This window comes from Manacus candei, unplaced genomic scaffold (genome assembly GCF_025592945.1).
Source record: "Manacus candei isolate 608988 ecotype Guabito, Panama unplaced genomic scaffold, ASM2559294v1 h1tg000037l, whole genome shotgun sequence".
Taxonomy (NCBI): domain Eukaryota; kingdom Metazoa; phylum Chordata; class Aves; order Passeriformes; family Pipridae; genus Manacus; species Manacus candei.
This window is the reverse complement of record NW_026138085.1, coordinates 2,030,860-2,053,212: the sequence shown is the minus strand read 5'-3', so window position 1 is coordinate 2,053,212 and position 22,353 is coordinate 2,030,860. Positions and strand designations below refer to the sequence as shown.

Genomic DNA, 22,353 nt, shown 5'->3' with positions numbered 1-22,353 from the left:
ACAGGGATTTCATACATTTATTTCTCTCGGATACCAGTTCAGCTGCTCGGAAAGCCTAATCTAAAGTCGTCCGCAGAATGAAGGTCAGACCGGCAGCCCAGGTCTGGGCAGCCGCCGGGCGGGTGGCGTTGCTGGCCGTGCTCCTGCCGCTGTGCTGGCGGGCGGCGGCGGAGCGGCTCCGCTACTCCATCCCCGAGGAGCTGCCCAGAGGCTCGCTGGTGGGGCCGCTGGCCCGGGACCTGGGGCTCAGCGCCGACGAGCTGCCGGCGCGCAAGCTGCGGATAGTCGCTGGTGACGAAAAGCAGTACTTCACTCTCGGGGAAGGCAATACAAATCTGCGGGTGAACGAGAGGATAGACCGAGAGGGCATCTGCGGGGCCGTGTCGCCCTGCGTCCTCCGCTTGGAGGCAGTCATGGAGAACCCTTTCGACATGTTTCATGTGAGCGTTACTATTCAGGACATCAATGATAACGCGCCGAGGTTTAACAAAGAATTTGTTACCATAGAAATCATCGAGTCGACGCCTCCTGGGAGCAGGTTCACACTGGGCAGTGGCAGAGACCCCGACATCGGGGCAAACTCTTTACAAAAGTACGAACTTACCCCCAATCCACTCTTCTCCCTCTTAGTGAGGGAGAGCCCTGATGGGACGAAACACGCGGAACTGGTACTGTAAAAAAACTTAGACCGAGAAAAACAGAGAAATCACCATTTGATACTGACGGCGCTGGATGGTGGGGATCCAGTCCGATCCGGGACAGCCCAGATTAAGATTAACGTGACAGACGCAAATGACAACCCACCAGTATTCACCAAAGAGATCTACAAGGTTCGACTGATGGAAAACCTGCCAGAGGGCTCCTTAGCTTTTCAGGTGAAAGCTACTGACAGTGACGAAGGTACAAATGCAGAAATAGCCTACTCTTTCAGTGACATCGCAGACAGTGGTCGCCAGCTCTTCTCTCTGGACTCCAGGACAGGGGATGTGAAGGTTACAGGCCCCTTAGATTATGAAGAAGGGAAATATTATGAAGCGACTGTTGAAGGCAAGGATGGGGGTGGACTCACTGCGCAAGCCAAAGTACACATAGACATTACAGACGTAAATGACAATGTGCCAACCCTTTCTATCCTGCCTATCTTGAACCCGATACCCGAAGACTCAGTCCCGAGCACAGTCGTAGCTGTGATCAATGTTCGTGACAGAGACTCGGGAGAAAATGGAGAAGTGAGCTGTACCATGGACGGAAATCTGCCTTTCAGATTAGAAATGTCGTCAGAGAACACCTATAAACTAATAATAGCCAGTACCCTGGACAGAGAAACAGTGTCCACTTACAATGTCACCATCACTGCGAGGGACCGGGGCAGCCCGGCACTGTCGAGCAGCACGGAGCTGGTGCTGGAGGTGTCGGACGTGAACGACAACGCGCCGGTGTTCGAGGAGGCGTCGTACAGCGCGTACGTGCGGGAGAACAACCCGGTGGGCGCGCTGGTGTTGCGCGTTGTCGCTCGGGACTTGGACTTGGGCGCGAACGGGCGCGTGAGCTACTGGCTGTCGGGCGGCAGCGCGGGCGCGTTGGGCGCGGCGCCGCCGGTGTCGGTGGAGGCGCGGAGCGGCGCGGTGTACGCGCAGCGCTCGTTGGACTACGAGCAGTGCCGCGAGTTCACGGTGGCCGTGCGGGCGCAGGACGGCGGGTCGCCGGCGCGCAGCTCGACGGCCACGGTGCGCGTGTTCGTGCTCGACCAGAACGACAACGCGCCGCGGGTGCTCTACCCGCCCCCGCCGGCGGCGTCGGGCTCGGCCCCGGGCTCGGTGGGTTCGGCTTTCGAGGTGGTGCCGCGTTCGGCGTCGTCCGGGTACCTGGTGGGCAAGGTGGTGGCGGTGGACGCGGACGCGGGGCGCAACGCGTGGCTGTCGTACGAGCTGGTGCAGGCGTCGGAGCCGGCGCTGTTCCGCGTGGGGCTGCAGAGCGGCGAGGTGCGCACGGCGCGGGCCGTGTCGGAGAGGGACGCGGCCAAGCAGCGCCTGGTGGCCGTGGTGAAGGACCACGGGGAGCCGGCGCTGTCGGCCACGGCCACGCTGCACGTGGTGCTGGCCGAGAGCTTGCAGGAGGCGCTGCCGGAGCTGAGCGAGCGGGCGGCGGGCGCCGAGGCGGCGGGCGAGCTGCAGTTCTGGCTGGTGCTGGCGCTGGCGCTGCTGTCGGCGCTGTTGGTGCTGAGCGTGGCGCTGGCCGTGCTGGCGCGGCTGCGGCGGGCCGGGCCGCCCGCCGTGCTGCGCTGCCTGGGCGCGCAGCGCTTGTCGCTGGCCGGCGCCGCCTTCCCGGCCGACTTCTGCGAGGGCACCTTGCCCTACTCCTACAACCTGTGCGTGGCGGCGCCGCCCCGCGCCAACCCCGAGGCCGCTTGGCCGCCGCCGCCGCTGCCCATCGTGCCCGCGGAGGAGCTTGTGGCCGGGGAGCCCTGCGAGAAGCCGAGCCCGAGCAGCAGCGCCGTCGTGGAACAGCCGCTTGTCGACCCCGACGCACCGCAGGTCAGTCAGTCCATTCTCTTCGAGCTCTTCCTAACTATTGTCGTCTTTTCTTCTGTGTTTCCCGGCGTGTTGCGGATGGGGAGTGCTGGTCCCTGTCTCCGTCACAGAGTGAAGGAACGGGGCCACTCCATCCTCTAATAGTACTGGGCAGTGACATCTCTTGAGTCTCACTAGTCACAGGTTGAATTGCAACTGGATGTGTTGAATGTAATATTTTAACTAAAAAAGGTGAAGGGGATTTGTTACTATGAGGAAGGAGATACTCTTGTTCCTCATGTAAGAACCATGGAAATCATACTGACGTTATCTGTCGGAGATTTTTCCTTAATGACCCATTTGTCCTGAAATTCTTGGACCTCGTTGATAGGTCGTTGCAAACCTTTTAGTTAATGCTTTTTCGGTATTGGACTCCCAAAAGAGTTCCTGTACTTCATGAATGTAAAAGTGATACGTTCTCCATCCAAACTGAAAGAAGAGAGTGTCACCTATATTTTGCAGGATTGGTTGCAGCAGCGGGACGTCTTAACTTTTCCTGACTTTATTTTTCCGTCCTGGTCGTGGTCGGTACTTCTGGTTTCTTGTTAGTTTTGTTGTTTTTTGGGTTTTTTTTACTCTTTAAAATATTTCTTTCATACACCGTTGTAGATGAAGAATGAGGTCTTAAAAGAAAGAAAAAGTTGTAATTTGTGTTTCAGAGCCTGTTTTCTTTTCATATCCTCTTTACAAAAAGGTAAGTGCTTGGACCTTGTACAGAGAATTCGTTCTCCTAGCTTTTGGGTTTTTGGTTTTGGGGTTTTTTTTCAGTAACAGTTACATCTGTCTGCTTAAAAGGGTAGGCGTCTAAAATCCAAAAATTTACATTAAATTTGAAGGAGATTTGCCGAATGACAACGTCGGCGCTTGAGTTTGCACATTTATCAAGGGTACCCCAACTTAGGCTGTGCAGCCGTACTTCTCTTTTCCCCCTGTTCTAAATTATTTTGTTGAATATATGTTGTAGCTACGTGAATATACAAGAATTAGCACAATTAACAAGCAACAATCCTTTACACCTTGATTTCTGAGGAAAGAAAAGCCTCTTCCTGGGCCTATAGAATGACGTGATTGTATGTAAACATGTATAATATGTCCAGGTTCACTGCGGGTGCTTTCCAGCATCTTGGGTAGTGGTAGGTACAGTTATAAAGGAGTGATCAAGTAATGGACAGCCTGAAACACAGGGATGAGAGAATATGAATTTCCAGGAGTAGGGGAGCCTCCTCCTGCACCGTGGCCTCGGAAAGGTCTTCCGGGGAGAAAGCCCGGAGGGCCTGGCAGATGGGTGAGCAACTCATCTCCTCCGGAATTGTAGGGAGTTGGGGTCGTCTGCATCTCAGTTTCAGTGGGTTGACAATATTTTGTTCCAGCTTTAGAGGTCTCAGTATCAGTCAGTGTTGGTGGAGTAGTTAATTTAGGTATTATGAACTAAGATACTCAAAATCAAAGTTCCAGACGCCCAGCAAAATAAGCTTAATACCTGTGGTTTTCCGGGAGGCGGGGTGTGTGTCAAACTGTGTACATCAGATCCCATTTTCTTTTGCTACTCTTGTACCAGTTATTTAATTATAACTTCTAAAAATACTTACGGTGAAAGTTTTGTTTTTGAGCTACTGAATTAAGACTCGTAATACTCGGTACGTCGTATTAAGAAAACTATAGGACCTATACATAGTGCGTGCAGTGCCGGGAGGAGGCTGCGGGCGCCGCTGTTGACCGAGAGGAGCGAGAGGAAGGTCGGAGCGCTGCAGCCCCGCCCGCTGCGGCCCGGCTCGATCGGCCTCCGGGTGTCTGGCTCGGCGGCCGGGCGATTGGCGACAGTCCCCACGCTACGGAACCGTGCTGAAGTGACACAGAGAGCCCGGCGGCAGCGGTTGGGAGCGGCGAGCCGGAGCAGCCCCGAGAGCCCGATCGGTGAGCGGCGGCGGGAGCTCTCGACGCAGTTGCGGTGCCGGCGGTGCGGCGGCGGAGATGTGCGCGGCGGGGAGGCGCTGGGGCCGGCGGCAGCGAGTGCTGCTGTGGGGCGTCCTGCTGGCGGCCTGGGAGGCGGCGTGGGGGCAGCTGCGCTACTCGGTGCCCGAGGAGATGCCCAAGGGCTCGTTCGTGGGCGACGTGGCCAAAGACCTGGGGCTGCAGATGCCGGCGCTCAGCGGTCGCGGTGTCCGAGTTGTCACGGAAGGTACGAGGCAGCATTTCGCTCTCCATGGCAAGACGGGACATTTAGTGACGGCCGAGAGGATCGACAGAGAGCAACTGTGCCGGCTGGTGGAGAAATGCGTGCTGCGCTGTGAGCTTATAGTGGAGGGGGAAATGAAGGTTTACCCAATTGAAGTGGAAATCACGGACATTAACGACAACGCCCCCAGCTTCCGAGAAGCAGAAAAAGACCTGAGACTGAGCGAGACGACAGCCCCGGCGTCGCGGTTTTCCCTGGCCGAGGCTCACGATCCGGACTCGGGACAGAATTCCCTGCAGAGCTACGAGCTGAGCGGCGACGAGCACTTCTCGCTGGCCGTGCAGACGGGCCCCGGCGGGGATCAGCGTCCCGAGCTGGTGCTGGCGAAGGCGCTGGACCGGGAGGAGGCGGCGTTCCACGAGCTGGTGCTGAGGGCGAGCGACGGCGGCGAGCCGTCCCGGACGGGCACGGCGCGGATCCGCGTGACGGTGCTGGACGCGAACGACAACGCGCCCGTGTTCAGCCAGGCGGAGTACACGGTGCGTGTGCCGGAGGACGTGCCCGTGGGCTCCGTCCTCGTCACCGTCACAGCCACCGACGCCGACGAGGGGCCGAACGGGCAAGTGAAATATAGTTTCCACAAAATTTCAGATCGGGCTTCGGAACTTCTTTATCTGGACTCTGAGACAGGACAAATAACTGTCAAGAACGACTTGGATTTCGAGGAAATCTCCTCCCATGAACTGGAGGTGCAGGCACGGGATGGAGGAGAGCTCTCCGACACGGCAAAAATCGTGATCACTGTGACAGATGTCAATGACAACGTGCCTAATATTTCCGTGCGGTCGGCTCTGAACGAGATCTCGGAGGATGCCCCGCCAGGGACGGTGGTGGCCCTATTGCACGTGCAGGACCGAGACTCCGGGGCCAACGGCGAGGTGCGCTGCTCTCTCGACAAGGCCGTCCCGTTCCACCTGGAGAAGTCCTTGGAGGGCTACTACCGGGTGATGACAGCAAGAGAGCTGGACCGGGAGCAGGAGTCGGAGTACAACGTGACGGTGCGGGCGGCCGACGGCGGTCGTCCGTCGTTGCAGAGCAGCAGGGTGCTGTGTGTGCGGGTGCTGGACGTGAACGACAACGCGCCGGTGTTCTTGCAGGAGCGCTACAGCGCTCGGCTGTGGGAGAACAACGCGGCGGGCGCGCTGGTGCTGCGGGTGCGGGCGACGGACTCGGACTGGGGGGAGAACGCGCGCGTGCGGTACCGGCTGGGGGAGGGTGGTGTGCGGGGCTCGGCGCTGTCGTCGTACGTGTCGGTGCAGGCGGAGACGGGCGCGCTGTACGCGCTGCGCTCGTTCGATTACGAGGAGGTGCGCGAGGTGGGGCTGTGGGTTTGGGCGGAGGACGGCGGCTCGCCGGCGCTGAGCAGCAACGTGTCGGTGCGGCTGGTGATCGTGGACGAGAACGACAACGCGCCGCAGGTGCTGTACCCGCCGGCGGCGGGGGCGTCGGGCTCGGGGTGGGCGGGCGTGGAGCTGGCGGCGCGGTCGAGCGAGGCCGGCGCGCTGGTGGCCAAGGTGGTGGCGGTGGACGCGGACGCGGGTCAGAACGCGTGGCTGTCGTACGAGCTGGCCAAGGCGACGGAGCCGGGGCTGTTCCGCGTGGGGCTGCACAGCGGCGAGGTGCGCACGGCGCGCTCGCCACTGGCCCGCGACGCGGCGCGCCAGAGCCTGGTGGTGCTGGTGAAGGACCACGGGCGGCCGGCGCTGTCGGCCACGGCCACGCTGAGCGTGGTGCTGGCCGAGAGCGTGGCCGAGCTGCTGGCCGAGCTGGGCAGCGCGGCGCGGGCGGAGGCGGAGGCGGGGGCGGGCGAGGCGGGCGGCAGCCTGACGCGCTGGCTGGTGCTGGCCGTGGCCGCCGTGTCGTGCCTCTTCCTCGCCTTCCTGCTGCTGCTGCTGGCGCTGCGCCTGCGGCGCTGGCGGCGCTCGCAGCAGCAGCTGCTGTCGGCGGGCAGCGGCGCCTTGCGCGGCGTGCCGGCCACGCACTTCGTGGGCATCGACGGCGTACGCGCCTTCCTGCACTCCTACTCGCACGACGTGTCTCTCACGGCCGACTCGCGCAAGAGCCACCTCCGCTTCTCGGCCGCCAGCTGCTGCGACACCCTGCCGGCCCGGCCGCCGCCCGACGAGCCCGCGCCACTGCTCGGAGACCAGGAACATGCCGGTGCCCAGCACGCCGACACCGCCCCTCTCCCGGTGAGTTCATTTTACCTCATTTTCCTTCCTTTCCTTTCTTAATAGTTCGCATTTATTTCTTCTTTTCTGTGTCATTCTTCGTGCACGAAGATATGACGAGACACAGACCCGTACACGGAGACTCCTGTGCTCTTGCCCCTTGTTCGTACAGGACCTCATTGTTTGTTGCTCGCTGAGGCTGGTGTGGAATGCTGAAGAGGCGAGGGTACTTTGTATCCTGTCCTGTATCTCTAAGTGGGCGTAGCTGTTAAGTTGATACCAGTGTAACATGAGGCACATCTACTTCATGCTTTCCGTGATGTTGAACCTTGCAGAGATATGCATTTCCCCTTCCTGAAGAGTTAATATTATCTGTGATTTATCTCTGTAACTGACCTTTTGATTACATGTGATTTGCAATTATGAGTGTCAAAGAGTACCATGCAAGTTGTGAGTGGCTGGAGATGTGAGTCATGGGAGCTGTGCATGAGAGACCCTTGAGAGCCCCAGAAGAGATATTTTTCCAGAAGACATGTTATTCCAGCTGTTTTGGGAGCTTTAGGTATTTTGTCCTGTGTCCCTGTAGGTTACTGTTCTGGTTTGAGTATTGTTGGGCTTTGTTTGTTTGTTTGTGTTTGTTTAATTTTGGTTTTGGTTTTGTGGATTTTAATTGGGGGGGGGAGTTTTTGTTTGTTTTTCACTAACAGCATAGTTATGTACTTATGACAAATACCATTATGGAGCCTTTGTGAAGAGATGACAGATTATTCTTTCCCTACTAAATCCCCGAATTACTTATCTAGCCTAACTGCCTTTATTAAGAATATATTGCATCACCTCTTTCATTATGCATGTTTTATTCTTGTCTTGTTCGTTGTGATGAGCCAAAGGTGAGGAATTTTCTCTGATGGTGTGTGGAAGATCACATGCATTCCATTTGCCCAACTGTCCAGTAAGTGCCTTTCATGTTTACAACTGTCAAGAGAAAGACTTTCAGACACTTTTTTCCTTAAAATGTCAGTGCAGAAATGCTCTTGCTCGTCACATAGACATGGTGAAAAGTCAAATATTGTCCAAGGTAAGGAGAAGCTGTCTGTGCAACTTTTCTTTTGATAGAGTTTACCTGCAGGTGATAAAGATTAGTGCAATCTGTCACGGGTTTGAGGAGTGTCTCGGGGGTCCTGTGTGTGAGGAGGTGCTGGTGGAGACAAGTGCAAGTGTTTTGTTACTGCCCTACAAACATGAGTCAGAAGGTGTCTTTTTTTGTTGTTACACTACTCAGATTTTGACAGGCCTAGTTTTGTGTTCATCAGTTTGCTTTTTTGTTGCATGATGATTCCTATGAATGGTGGTTATTAGGCATAAATGTAACCTTTGCATTAGTTTGGTAGTGTAATGTATTTTCTGGGTTGCCCTTGTGCTGGAGAAGGATGTTGCTGTCTTTCAGCTGACACTTTAATGACCAGGACCATACCTGAGCTCTATATTGCTTATGGCCTTTAGATCTTTTTATGTTTCTTCAAATTATATGAAGAATGAACCTGTGCTGTGGTCTTTGGGCTCTGCAAATGTGTATGCACCACACTTCTTTCACTGATGTCTCTCTGCAGACTTAGCTCTTCATTGTATGATATTTGGGCAAGGTGAAGAGTTCAGACTGCACAGAGAAAGGGCACGTGCAAGAGTTCACTGTGGTATAGTTTGTAATGGCTAAAAGGAGGGTCTCAAAGCTCAGTTTTCCCCAGTTTTTAGATGAGGCCCACAGATGTGCTTTCATCCATTTCCTTGGTTTTTTTTTAATTTTTTAAATTTTTTTTAATTATCCGAAGGAATTCCTTTGAGGAACTATGGCTGTAGTCAGTGGTGTGAGCTCCTGTGTGAGCCTTGTGTGTACTTATTAGCAAGTAGTTACTTTTTCTGTGTATTTATTACAATTGACTCAATCTGAAATGTTAAGATGTGATTTTTACACTTTTGCAGGTTTCCCATGATTGTCTTGTTTCTTTGTTCACTTCTAAAGTTGGGCTTCTTTGTATGGTAGTTCTGAAAGCATTAATATAGTAAAAGACTGACAGATTATCAGGCTGGTGAAGTGGTTTCTATCCATAAATTGGAGACTGACAGCTGCCAAGATGTGATGGGTTAACCTTGGAGAGCTGCCAGGTGCCTACAAAGCTGCTGGAAATGGAGAGAAAATATATGGAAAGGCTCATGGACCCAGATAAGGATGGGGGGATCACTCAGCAGTTACTGTCATGGGCAAAATGGCCTCAAATTGGGGAAATTAATTTAATCTATTGCCAGTTAAAAGTCAGAGCTGAACAATGAGAAACAACAAAATTAGTTCAATTTATTATCAATCAAATCAGAATAGGATAATGAGAAATAAAACCAAATCTTAAAAACACCTTTCGTCCATTCTTCTCTTCTCTATGGGCTCAACTTCTCTCCCAATTTCCTACCTTCTCCCCTCAGGAGGTTCAGGGGTGCTGGAAATGGGGTTGGGGTCAGTTCATCATGACCACTCCTTCCTCCTCATGCTCTTCCCCTGCTCCAATACAAGGTCCTACCCATGCTGGACAGTCCTTAAATATATTGTCTGTCTGAATCCTTCCCACATGACACAGATCTTCAATATCTGCTCCAAAAGGGGTCTTTTCCACAGATGTAGTCCTTTAGGAATGCTCTGCTCCAGGATGGGTGACCTGCAGGGGTCACAGGTCCTGCCAGCAGACCTGCTGCTGCACGGGCTCCTCTCCACAGGGACACATGTTCTTCCAAAAACCTTCTACAATGTGAGCTCTCCACAGGGACAGCCTTCTTCAGGGCACATCCACCTGCTTCAGTGTGAGGTCCTTCCCAGGAAGCAGGTGGGGATCTGCTCCACCACAGACCTCCATGTGCTGCGGAGAGACAACCTGCCTCAGCATGGACTTCATCAGGGGCTGCAGGGGAATGTCTGCTCTGGCACCTGGAGCACCTCCTCCTTCACTGACCTTGGTGTTTGCAGAGCTGTTTCTCTTGCATATTCTCACTCATCTCTCCTGGTTACCTTTGTGCAGCAGGTCTCAAACCTTCTTAAATATGTCACCACAGAGGCACTATCACCAGGGCTGACTGGTTCAGTGGTGGGTCCATCTTGGAGCCAGACAAAACTGGCTCTGTCATACACAGGGTTACCTTCTGGCATCTTCTCACCGCAACCATCCTTGTAGTTCCCCTGCCACTCAAACCCAATACACAAGACAAAGACTTTGATGCACTTCTGCTCCCATAAAATGGCACTGAATTAAAAGAACATGTGGCTGATATGTGAGGAATAGTTGGATATTGTCCATCTGAAGGCTGTGAATGCAGATCAGGAAGGGTTACAGACTGACTTGGAACCAGGAAAACAGGTGAGTCAACGTGATTTTGGCTGGGCAACTATTTGATTTTATGTCTGGTAGCAAGGCCTGTGCATTCATGCTGTGATCCTGTTTTCCCCGTCCTGAAAGGCAATGGTAGGTCTCCAACAAGGAGGTGAACTGTGTATATAGAATGGTGATGGTCTTCTTGCTTGCAGAGGACTCTTTCAGTGGGGACACCTGTGGGAAGGGGAGCCCCAGCACCAGCACAGAGTAGCCACTCGTGGACACTGTTTTGCCACATGACTATAAACCTGTGCTCGTTCTCGATTGTCTTGGAGCCTTTCTGAAATTCTGTCCACTTTCCTTTGGGTTTCTCTGGGTGGTGTGGATGGAAAGTGCTGATCTATGTCTCCATAAAGGAATGAAAGCAGGAAGAGTATAAAACCCTATTCATCCAGAGCAGGAATTGAGGCACAGCACTAGCTTTTTCATCCCACATTTAGGCTCACTGGAGAGTTTCAGGTGATTCAGCTGCTGCAAGGAAAAATGGCAAAGCTAGGTACTGTGAACCTAAACAATTTTGATTTACAGTGAGATTTTTTTCCTTTGTAAATACTTTCCCTGATTGGGGTGCACTTGGCCCTGGTTGATAGCATTAAAGAGAGAGCTGTTGGTTATTGTTGTTTTGATAATGGAAGTCCCGAAGGAAACACGTGTGTGTGATTCCATGAATTGAGAAATTAAGGTTTGTTCTACATAAAGAATAGGTCTTTCCTCCCAGCTTTTGGAGGAAGACTGCTGCAGAAATGTTAGCATTAGTAGGATGGATTCATTTGCTCCAGGCATGATTCCTCTGGGTTCTTGCTGCAGCTATTTCTCATTGTTTATTTCATATTTAATGACAGTATTTTTGCCATTCCTCTTCTATCTCCTATTTACAAGTGAAGGTCTAGGGAGATGTCAATGTATATGTGAGGGTAGAAACCCTGCAGGGCTGTAATTACTGAGTCCCAAATACTGGATTTCATCCATACATACTTTCAAGGTTTGCAGTTGCCAAAACAAATACTTTGATATACTTCTGTTTTCATAAGACATCACCAAATGAAATGCTTTTTCATCTGTGGCCAATACATGACCAATAGCTGGATTTGTCCATGGTGCACCTAAAGGCTGTGAATGCAGAGCAAGGAGGGTGAGAGGCTGAACCAGGAAATCAGGTGGGCCAATGTGGTTTTGGCTGAGCAATGGTTTGATTTCGTGCCTGATGCCAAGGCCTGTGCCATTTTGTTTGTGATCTTGATTTCCCTATCCTGAAACACAACAGCAGTCCTCTGATAATAGAGCATTTGTACAATAACTCTGCATCTAGAAGGATGATTTATGGGTAGCACAGCTGATAATTCCTGCGGGAAACCACCTTTGTTCAAATTATATACACCTGTCATATCGTAATGTAGAATTTCTTCACAGTTGTAGTAACAGTCTTTCAGGCCTTCATTTCCTGGAAGGTTTGTTTCCCCCATTTCTGGGAAGTGCTTTTGCATTTGAATTTGTGAGTTGTTTTGTAGCAAATGTTTACTGTAGCCACCTAAAACTTTCTGTGTGAGTTGAAAAAAAGAAGAAACGGAAGGTAAAACAGAATCTGTCCTACCTTCTCAGAACACATGGTTTGAGAAACAGACCAACTATAAATCCTTTAAACATGCAGCTTCAGTTTTGTGGGCCATGAACAGGCTGCATAGTAGAAAAATTGATGAGTTCTGTTGAGTACTTCATTATGTGTTAGTGCCTCTGGCTCGTGTTACTGCAGATGTGGAAGGAAAATACATGTGAGGGGGGTACATTTGTCTTTTAATGTCGTTATGGGTGAATATATTTACATGTGACAGTAGAAAAAATTGCATCTTTGTGCAACTGTGTGTGTGATAAAAGAGGGAAAGAGATTTTTTTGAGGGAATAGCTCAATGACCCATCTCTGTTGGATGACAACTCCTTTTCTAGTCTGTCTGGTTATTATTCCTGTGCTTTTGAATGCTTATCTTTCTTCTCAGAATGATGGTGAGCAGGCAAATATATTTCCATTCTAGGTATGATCATGATGCATTATCCTCTCATGAGATGTTTTTGCCAATCATGACTGTCAGAAGCACACCTACAAGATGTTCAGGAGAGTTTGGAATGACGATGTATAGATTAAATGGCTTATAATTCCTGTGTGAAACCTCCTTTCTCCACCTCTATGTCCCTGTAACTGTTTGACAAAGTAGTAATTACTTCATCAAAGTAGTAATTACAGTTTCTGTCCTTGATCTCCATTAGGGATTTGTTTCCTGGAGGGTCATGATTCATGTTTTCCACATGCAGACCGTTCTTTCACATTTGTAGCTGAGTATTTTGCAGCAAATACTGAATTTCCTTGAGAACCATAGGAGGAAAAAAGGATGATAGGTGCAAAGAAAATGAAATAGAAGATAAAATCTAGTCTTTCCTAAGTCCTTGTATTCAGATACAGTCCTTTCATAAAGTATTTACACTTACAGCTTCATAATCATAAGAGATGATCAAGCTACAAAGCAGTAAAATTCACAAGAACTGATGAGAGATGAACTCCCCTACTATATAGTCCAAAGTAAAACTTTAGCACCCTACTTGTGTATTCAGACCTTTCTGACCTCTATGTGCTCTGGGAAGTTATTTTTCAAGGCAGAGATTTGGCAAAGCAGCTGTACATTCCAGGAATCCAGTATTTCCCTCAGAGGGCTCAGTCACAGTTTTGGATTTGTTTATTAATAACCAGAAATGAATGAGAGATCTGAGCTTCTGCTTTGCAAGAAGGACTTTGTGGAGGGCACTTGCACACAGCCTTACCCCTTCCTGACTCCAAGTGGGTAACAAGCATTAAACAAGATCAAGGAGCATTAGTGCATAGCAGCAGTTCCCTCTGATTCCCCTCTGGCAAGCTCTGGAACATTGTACAGAGTGTACAGTGCTGCTGGCCAATCTTACCTACCTGGGCAATATTCTTGTGTCTGTGAGGACTACACGACTGTGCCTCTCTGTGTGATTTCCTACATTGCACATGGCTGGATGTGTCACAGCGGTGAATAAGCAGCCACACGTGGGACAGTGGGAAGTGTTTGATTTGTCTTCTTTGGTTTAGTAGGTGTCAAGGATTTTTGTTGTTCTGATACAAAAAAGATTGGAAGCTTGATAAATTACTTTAGTCCAGTTGACAGAGACCTCTTAGCTCTTTGAAATCAGTGCAGCTTGCTTAACTTGCGTCTTGAGACCTCAGTGATCCTTCAGGTGCTCTGGGGATCAGTTCTTAATGCAAAGCTTTGGCAAAGCTGCTGCAAATGACAGCACAGAAGTCCCTTGCCTTGATGAGGTCAGAAAGAGGTTTTGGGTTTGTGTATAAATTCTCAGAAATCTTTGAAAAGAATTCAGCTGATCATGCTGACCACAGATGGGCTGACCAGATGATGGGACTTTTCCCTAAGAAGAGCTTTACCCTAAAAACTCGGAGCATCAAAGCAGTATTAATGCTCGGCTAGCAGGCGGCTGCAGTGTTGTGTCGGCGCCTCCGGGTGCCGCTGTTGGGCCGCCGCCGAGCGTTGCTGGAGCCGCGGCCGCCGCCGCCTGTGCGTGCTGTCCCCGCAGGCTGCTGGCTCGGGCGGGCAGTGCGGGCCAGAGCGGCAGCGGCACGGGCAGCAGAGGCGAGAGGCGGCGCAGGCAGCAGAGGCGTGCGAGTTGGAGGCGGCGGCGGGCTGGGGGCGCTTTGTCGGGCGCTGCTGTGGCTGCGCAGAGCGGCTGCGAGGGAGGCGGGGCGGCGGCAGGAGCCTGGCGAGCTTGGCGAGCGAGCGCTGTGGGCAATGTCGGGCGGGCGGAGGGCGAGCGGCGGGCCGTCCGGCGGGCGAGCGCTGGTGCTGGGCGCTGTGCTGCTGGGGCTGTGCTGGCGGGCGGCGGCGGAGCGGCTCCGCTACTCCATGGCCGAGGAGCTGCCCAGAGGCTCGCTGGTGGGGCCGCTGGCCCGGGACCTGGGGCTCAGCGCCGACGAGCTGCCGGCGCGCAAGCTGCGGCTCAGCGCGGACAAGCAATACTTCACGGTGAGCGAGACAAACGGGAACCTGTACGTGAGCGAGAGGCTGGACCGGGAGGAGCTGTGCGGCGAGTCGTTGTCCTGCTCGGTCAGCTTCGAGGCGCTGGTGGACAACCCGCTCAACGTCTTCCATATCGAGGTGGCCGTTGAAGACGTGAATGACCATTCCCCGTCCTTCAGCAAGGCTGCTCTGGACCTCGAGATCGGTGAATGGACGCTTCCTGCTGCTCGTTTTCCTCTGGAGATGGCCCACGACGAGGACGTGGGAAGCAACTCGCTGCTGACTTACCGGCTCACCAGCAACCCGTCCTTCAGTCTGGCCTTGAAGGAGAGCCCGGACGGAAGCAAGCAGCCTGAATTAGTGCTGGAGAAAATGTTGGACCGGGAGAAGCAGAGCTCTTTTGAGCTGATACTGACGGCAGTGGATGGCGGGGAGCCCATGAGAACTGGGACTGTTGAGGTTCGGATCAACGTGACAGACGCCAACGACAACCCACCCGTATTCTCGCAGGACCGGTACAGCACGAGCCTCCGGGAGGACGCATTGCCGGGTTCGGAGGTACTGAAAGTGTCAGCCACAGATGCCGACGCCGGCACCAACGCTCATATCACGTATCATTTCGGCAAAATGCCGACCAAAGTGCTTCAGAAATTCGTAGTGGATAGGGAGAGCGGGAAAATCACACTGCAGGAGCCTCTGGACTTCGAGAACACGCGAGCGTTCAGCTTGCCTGTGGAGGCGAGGGACGGTGGCGGTCTGGTGGCACACTGCAAGGTGGAGGTGGAGGTGCTGGACGTGAACGACAACGCACCCGAGATCACCATTCTGTCCGTGTCGAGTCCCGTGCCCGAAGACGCACCTGCAGGGACCGTGATTGCCCTGCTGAAAGTGAACGATCCCGACTCCGGCGAGAACGGTGAGGTGTCGTGCGAGCTGTCGGGAGAGGCGCCGCTGTCGATCGTGGCGTCGTCGGGCGGCTCATACAAGGTGGTGACGGCGAGCGCGCTCGACCGCGAGCAGGCGTCCGAGCACCGCGTGACGGTGGTGGCCCGGGACCGGGGCAGGCCGGCGCTGTGGAGCAGCACGGAGCTGGTGCTGGAGGTGTCGGACGTGAACGACAACGCGCCGGTGTTCGAGGAGGCGTCGTACAGCGCGTACGTGCGGGAGAACAACCCGGTGGGCGCGCTGGTGTTGCGCGTTGTCGCTCGGGACTTGGACTTGGGCGCGAACGGGCGCGTGAGCTACTGGCTGTCGGGCGGCAGCGCGGGCGCGTTGGGCGCGGCGCCGCCGGTGTCGGTGGAGGCGCGGAGCGGCGCGGTGTACGCGCAGCGCTCGTTGGACTACGAGCAGTGCCGCGAGTTCACGGTGGCCGTGCGGGCGCAGGACGGCGGGTCGCCGGCGCGCAGCTCGACGGCCACGGTGCGCGTGTTCGTGCTCGACCAGAACGACAACGCGCCGCGGGTGCTCTACCCGCCCCCGCCGGCGGCGTCGGGAGCGGCGCCGGGCTCGGTGGGTTCGGCTTTCGAGGTGGTGCCGCGTTCGGCGTCGTCCGGGTACCTGGTGGGCAAGGTGGTGGCGGTGGACGCGGACGCGGGGCGCAACGCGTGGCTGTCGTACGAGCTGGTGCAGGCGTCGGAGCCGGCGCTGTTCCGCGTGGGGCTGCAGAGCGGCGAGGTGCGCACGGCGCGGGCCGTGTCGGAGAGGGACGCGGCCAAGCAGCGCCTGGTGGCCGTGGTGAAGGACCACGGGGAGCCGGCGCTGTCGGCCACGGCCACGCTGCACGTGGTGCTGGCCGAGAGCTTGCAGGAGGCGCTGCCGGAGCTGAGCGAGCGGGCGGCGGGCGCCGAGGAAGCGGGCGAGCTGCAGTTCTGGCTGGTGCTGGCGCTGGCGCTGCTGTCGGCGCTGTTGGTGCTGAGCGTGGCGCTGGCCGTGCTGGCGCGGCTGCGGCGGGCCGGGCCGCCCGCCGTGCTGCGCTGCCTGGGCGCGCAGCGCTTGTCGCTGGCCGGCGCCGCCTTCCCGACCGACTTCTGCGAGGGCACCTTGCCCTACTCCTACAACCTGTGCGTGGCTGCACCGCCCCGCGCCAACCCCGAGGCCGCTTGGCCGCCGCCGCCGCTGCCCATCGTGCCCGGGGAGGAGCTTGTGGCCGGGGAGCCCTGCGAGAAGCCGAGTCCGAGCAGCAGTGCCGTCGTGGAACAACCGCTTGTCGAACCTGACGCACCGCAGGTCAGTAAATCTCACGCTGTTCCCCTTGAGCCTTTCTTAACAGGCTTCCTTTTTTTCCTTCTTTCCTATGAATTGTGTGCTTGGGTTTTGCTGATCCGTGAAAGAAGGAAGGAAGAAACGCGGTATCCCCTTTCCACTCTCGACAGGCTGCCAACCGTGGCGTTTGGGTCTTCAGGGCTCAGAGCTCCGGTTTCACTTGATAGATTTTGATTACAGCTCCTATGAGTGATTACCTGTGAACGCAGTATATCCGTGGTCTTGCGTGGTTAGAAAATGAGCTGAATGCTTGGTGTTTGAGATTTCTCCTTCTGATCGCTTTTCCCCTAGATTGATATACCTGCACCTGGTCAGTACTCTTTCAGTATTCACTCCAAAATGTAACGTGCGTCTGGCTCTATAAATTAAGAAGTTACATGCTTTCCCTAATCCTCTTCCGTTTGTTCCCCCATGGTTTGAGAGAAGCCTGCTTCACATACGGTAGCACCAGAAGGGCTGAATAAGTACTGCTTGTTTAACTCAAAACCGATTTTTAGTGGTGTTTTCCAAGTTGTCCTGTGTTCTCTTATGTTTTGAGCGAATGCTGCTGCAAAAGGGCAGCATGAAGTGGACGGATAAATTTTATCCAAGCGTAATTTTTCACGGTTTTTTTTTTGTACAGTTGTTTCTCAGTTCAAAGGTGAACACGGATTCTTTCTCTGCAGAAGGGGATTCGCTGATTCCGCGTGACAGAGGTCAAAAAGGGATTTGATGTTTTGGTTTTTTTCTTGTTTATTGGTTTGGGGGTTTTCCCCCTGAAATGTGCGTGTTTTCAACATGAAAGGTGTTTATAGGTTGTTCCTCCCTCATGGAAGGAGTGTCGACCATGTTTTGGGATAAGGTTTTTTTAGAAATGCTAGCCCTGGCGGGACTGGTTACTTATTCCGGGCATAGTTTCTCTCTGCAGTTTTCTCTCTCTTTCTTTTTTTTTTTCTTCCCCATCCTTTTCTGGTGAAGATGTTAAGTGAGATCTCAAAATCAGACAAACAAAAAAAACCCTCAACCCCAAACCAAACTGAAAGAACACCCCCCCCCCAAAAAAAAAAAAAACTAAAGCCACGCAAACCCCACATCTAGTTTTGTGTTTCAGAGCCTGTCATTTACTTGATCCTTTCGTCCCAAAGAGAGGTGCTTGGACCTGGTAGATCGTGTGGATCGCGGAACACTAAACCGAGGATTTAGGTCTTTCAGACTCTTTTTGCAATAGTTGTTTTATCTGCCTGCTTTACCAGGAGAGGCCTTTACACATATCGAAAATGACAAGGGAGTATGCAAAATGACAGACATTATACACTCGAATAAAGTGGGTTTGTACCTTTAAAAATAGCCCATATTTCAGATGTCCAGCTAAATTTTTCTTGTCCTTCTCTGCTCCACTATTTTGTTTAAAAGTTTTCGAACCAAAATGAAGATTGAGTGATTAGGGGAATACTTTCCTAAAACCAACAAGCATTTACACAGTGACTTCTGAGGAAAACAAAGCCTTTTCCACGTCTTTAAAACTATCGAATTAACTAAGTGTAAAGAAAACTATTACCCGTCTGCAATCACCATAGATTTTGTTAGAGTGAGACAGAGAATAGGAACAGGAGCCGAGGCAGACATACTTGTTTTTCTTCTTGCTCTTTGCCCTGTGATTTGCGGGGAGACAAGCAGAGGATTCTGGCGTTGTTCACTGCAGCTGCTTCCTGCCTCATGGTCAGTTGTAGAACAATCAGTGCGAAGTGACCTATAGCCTGAAACCGGGGGGAGTTGGGAGAGAATGAATCCGAGCAGTAGGGGACCCCCCTGTACGGTGCTCAAAGGGAAGTCTTATAGGGAGCAATAACAGAGCCCCTGGCAGGTGATGGAACAAACCACCTCCTCCGGAGCTGTTCGGGTTTCGGGGTTCAGTGGATCGACCCCAACTTCTTCCACCTTTAAATGTCTTATCTCAGTCAGTGGTGCTGGAGTAGTTAATTTAACTTAGACTGTGTTCCGTATAAACCGAAAAAAAATTAAAGCGAAGCTCCTGCCACTTGGTTTAATGAGCTCTGCTTCTCCAGGAGCGGTCGGTGTGTCTGATTATCCCGTGTGGCATCTCGTAGCCTCTATTAATTTGCTGTCCCTTATGCCAGTATGTTTTTTTTTAATAATAGGATAGGCCGTAAAATATTACACACACCAAAACTGATAAAAGTATTTTACATGAGATATAATGATCTTAGCAACTGATTTTTTCAGTGTGATAGAAATACCAGTCCCAAAGAGAGGACTCTGTTTTCCTCTCGGCTGTGGGTAACTCTAGGATGAAAGAAGAGATCGTAGGGAGAAAAGGCCAGGCAGCGAGTGGCCGCTGCACGGGGCCCGATGTCTCCGTGGCGACTGTCCAGCCCCTGCGATCAGCCCGTGGGCGAGGCACGGCAGGCAGAGCTCGTTGGCGCTCGGTGCGTGCAGTGCCGGGAGGAGGCTGCGGGCGCCGCTGTTGACCGAGAGGAGCGAGAGGAAGGTCGGAGCGCTGCAGCCCCGCCCGCTGCGGCCCGGCTCGATCGGTCTCTCACTCGGTGTCTCGGCAGCCGAGGGGTTTGCAAACGTTTCCCTGGTGCGGAGGCGAGCTCCAGCGAAGCGGAGGCGGGCGGCAGAGGCCGAGAGCCGGAATCGGAGCGGGAGCTGGATCGACGCTAGCGCGGCGGAGATGTGCGCGGCAGGGAGGCGCTGGGGCCGGCGGCAGCGAGTGCTGCTGTGGGGCGTCCTGCTGGCGGCCTGGGAGGCGGCGTGGGGGCAGCTGCGCTACTCGGTGCCCGAGGAGATGCCCAAGGGCTCGTTCGTGGGCGACGTGGCCAAAGACCTGGGACTGCAGCTGCCGGCGCTCCCAGACCGTGGTGTTCGCATCACAGACAGAGGTAGGACACAGTATTTTACTCTGCACGGGAAGACGGGACATTTAATGACGGCCGAGAGGATCGACAGAGAGCAGCTTTGCCGGCTGGTGGAGAAATGCGTGCTGCGCTGTGAGCTGATAGTGGAGGGGGAAATGAAGGTTTACCCAATTGAAGTAGAAATCACGGACATTAATGACAACGCCCCGAGCTTCCGAGAGGCAGAAAAAGACCTGAGATTGAGCGAGACGACAGCCCCGGGGTCGCGGTTTTCCCTGGCCGAGGCTCATGACCCCGACTCTGGACAGAATTCCCTGCAGAGCTACGAGCTGAGCGGCGACGAGCACTTCTCGCTGGCCGTGCAGACGGGCCCCGGCGGGGATCAGCGTCCCGAGCTGGTGCTGGCGAAGGCGCTGGACCGGGAGGAGGCGGCGTTCCACGAGCTGGTGCTGAGGGCGAGCGACGGCGGCGAGCCGTCCCGGACGGGCACGGCGCGGATCCGCGTGACGGTGCTGGACGCGAACGACAACGCGCCCGTGTTCAGCCAGGCGGAGTACACGGTGCGTGTGCCGGAGGACGTGCCCGTGGGCTCCACCCTCGTCACCGTCACAGCCACCGACGCCGACGAGGGGCCGAACGGGCATGTGAAATATAGTTTCCATAAAATTTCAGATCGGGCTTCGGAACTTCTTTATCTGGACTCTGAGTCCGGAAAAATAACTGTCAAGAACGACTTGGATTTCGAGGAAATCTCCTCCCATGAACTGGAGGTGCAGGCACGGGACGGAGGAGAGCTCTCCGACACGGCGAAAATCGTGATCACTGTGACAGATGTCAATGACAACACGCCCGAACTGACAGTATCGTCGGCTGTGAGAGAGATCTCGGAGGATGCCCCATCGGGGACAGTGGTGGCCCTGCTGCACGTGCAGGACCGGGACTCGGAGGCCAATGGCGAGGTGCGCTGCTCCCTCGACGGGGGTGTCCCGTTCCGACTGGAGAAGTCAATCGATAATTACTACCGCGTGGTGACATCGAGAGAGCTGGACCGGGAGCAGGAGTGGGAGTACAACGTGACGGTGCGGGCGGCCGACGGCGGTCGTCCGTCGCTGCAGAGCAGCAGGGTGCTGTGTGTGCGGGTGCTGGACGTGAACGACAACGCGCCGGTGTTCTTGCAGGAGCGCTACAGCGCTCGGCTGTCGGAGAACAACGTGGCGGGCGCGCTGGTGCTGCGGGTGCGGGCGACGGACTCGGACTGGGGGGAGAACGCGCGCGTGCGGTACCGGCTGGGGGAGGGTGGTGTGCGGGGCTCGGCGCTGTCGTCGTACGTGTCGGTGCAGGCGGAGACGGGCGCGCTGTACGCGCTGCGCTCGTTCGATTACGAGGAGGTGCGCGAGGTGGGGCTGTGGGTCTGGGCGGAGGACGGCGGCTCGCCGGCGCTGAGCAGCAACGTGTCGGTGCGGCTGGTGATCGTGGACGAGAACGACAACGCGCCGCAGGTGCTGTACCCGCCGGCGGCGGGGGCGTCGGGCTCGGGGTGGGCGGGCGTGGAGCTGGCGGCGCGGTCGAGCGAGGCCGGCGCGCTGGTGGCCAAGGTGGTGGCGGTGGACGCGGACGCGGGTCAGAACGCGTGGCTGTCGTACGAGCTGGCCAAGGCGACGGAGCCGGGGCTGTTCCGCGTGGGGCTGCACAGCGGCGAGGTGCGCACGGCGCGCTCGCCACTGGCCCGCGACGCGGCGCGCCAGAGCCTGGTGGTGCTGGTGAAGGACCACGGGCGGCCGGCGCTGTCGGCCACGGCCACGCTGAGCGTGGTGCTGGCCGAGAGCGTGGCCGAGCTGCTGGCCGAGCTGGGCAGCGCGGCGCGGGCGGAGGCGGAGGCGGGGGCGGGCGAGGCGGGCGGCAGCCTGACGCGCTGGCTGGTGCTGGCCGTGGCCGCCGTGTCGTGCCTCTTCCTCGCCTTCCTGCTGCTGCTGCTGGCGCTGCGCCTGCGGCGCTGGCGGCGCTCGCAGCAGCAGCTGCTGGCGGCGGGCAGCGGCGCCTTGCGCGGCGTGCCGGCCACGCACTTCGTGGGCATCGACGGCGTGCGCGCCTTCCTGCACTCCTACTCGCACGACGTGTCTCTCACGGCCGACTCGCGCAAGAGCCACCTCCGCTTCTCGGCCGCCAGCTGCTGCGACACCCTGCCGGCCCGGCCGCCGCCCGACGAGCCCGCGCCGCTGCTCGGAGACCAGGAACCTGCCGGTCCCAAGCACGAGAACCCCGCCCCTCTCCCGGTGAGTTCTTCTGTCCAAAGTGTTTCTGCGAAGCTTCTCCTTCTGCTCTTCAGCTCTTCAGCTCTTTCCCCGCCGTATTTTGTTCTCTGTGTACGGAAGTTTGCTGACAAACCTGGCAGATATTCGTGCATTGACACTCTGTTGGCTGGTCCTTGCTCAGTCTTCCAGGTTGCTGAGGAGGCAGGTGTAGTGAGCCTGATGGTGGCTGGAAGTTTGGGTGAGGCTTCCTGTTTTCATCATGCACCAAGTCCTTTCCATGCCCTGACGTGTAACACCCGGGTTCCTTTCATTCCTTGGTCTTCTGTACAGGTGTGTTGCTTTATTAGCAAATTGTAGTTTGTGTTATTTGCAGGTTCAGGTGTCTTCCCAATGGCACATGCACTTGATTTGGGTGAGGTTCTCTAGATTGCAAGATTAACTTTACTACATGCTTCTTATCATTTGTAACCTTTTAGTCTTCATGTATCTCAATGATACATAATGGAGGTCAGTAGGAAATGTCTTTGCATTCGTCCATACTTCGCTCTCTG

At 54.8% G+C, this 22,353-nt stretch overlaps 1 protein-coding gene across 1 annotated transcript; it reads left to right on the top strand.

Moving 5' to 3' along the window:
* The first annotated feature begins 77 nt into the window (after positions 1-77).
* Positions 78-20,993, top strand: LOC127473988 (protocadherin gamma-B2-like). The gene is given in 5 exon segments (XM_051794274.1): positions 78-2,534; positions 16,657-16,778; positions 16,984-17,002; positions 18,980-20,922; positions 20,972-20,993. Coding segments are annotated over 5 exon segments (4,563 nt in total).
* Positions 20,994-22,353: the final 1,360 nt, after the last annotated feature.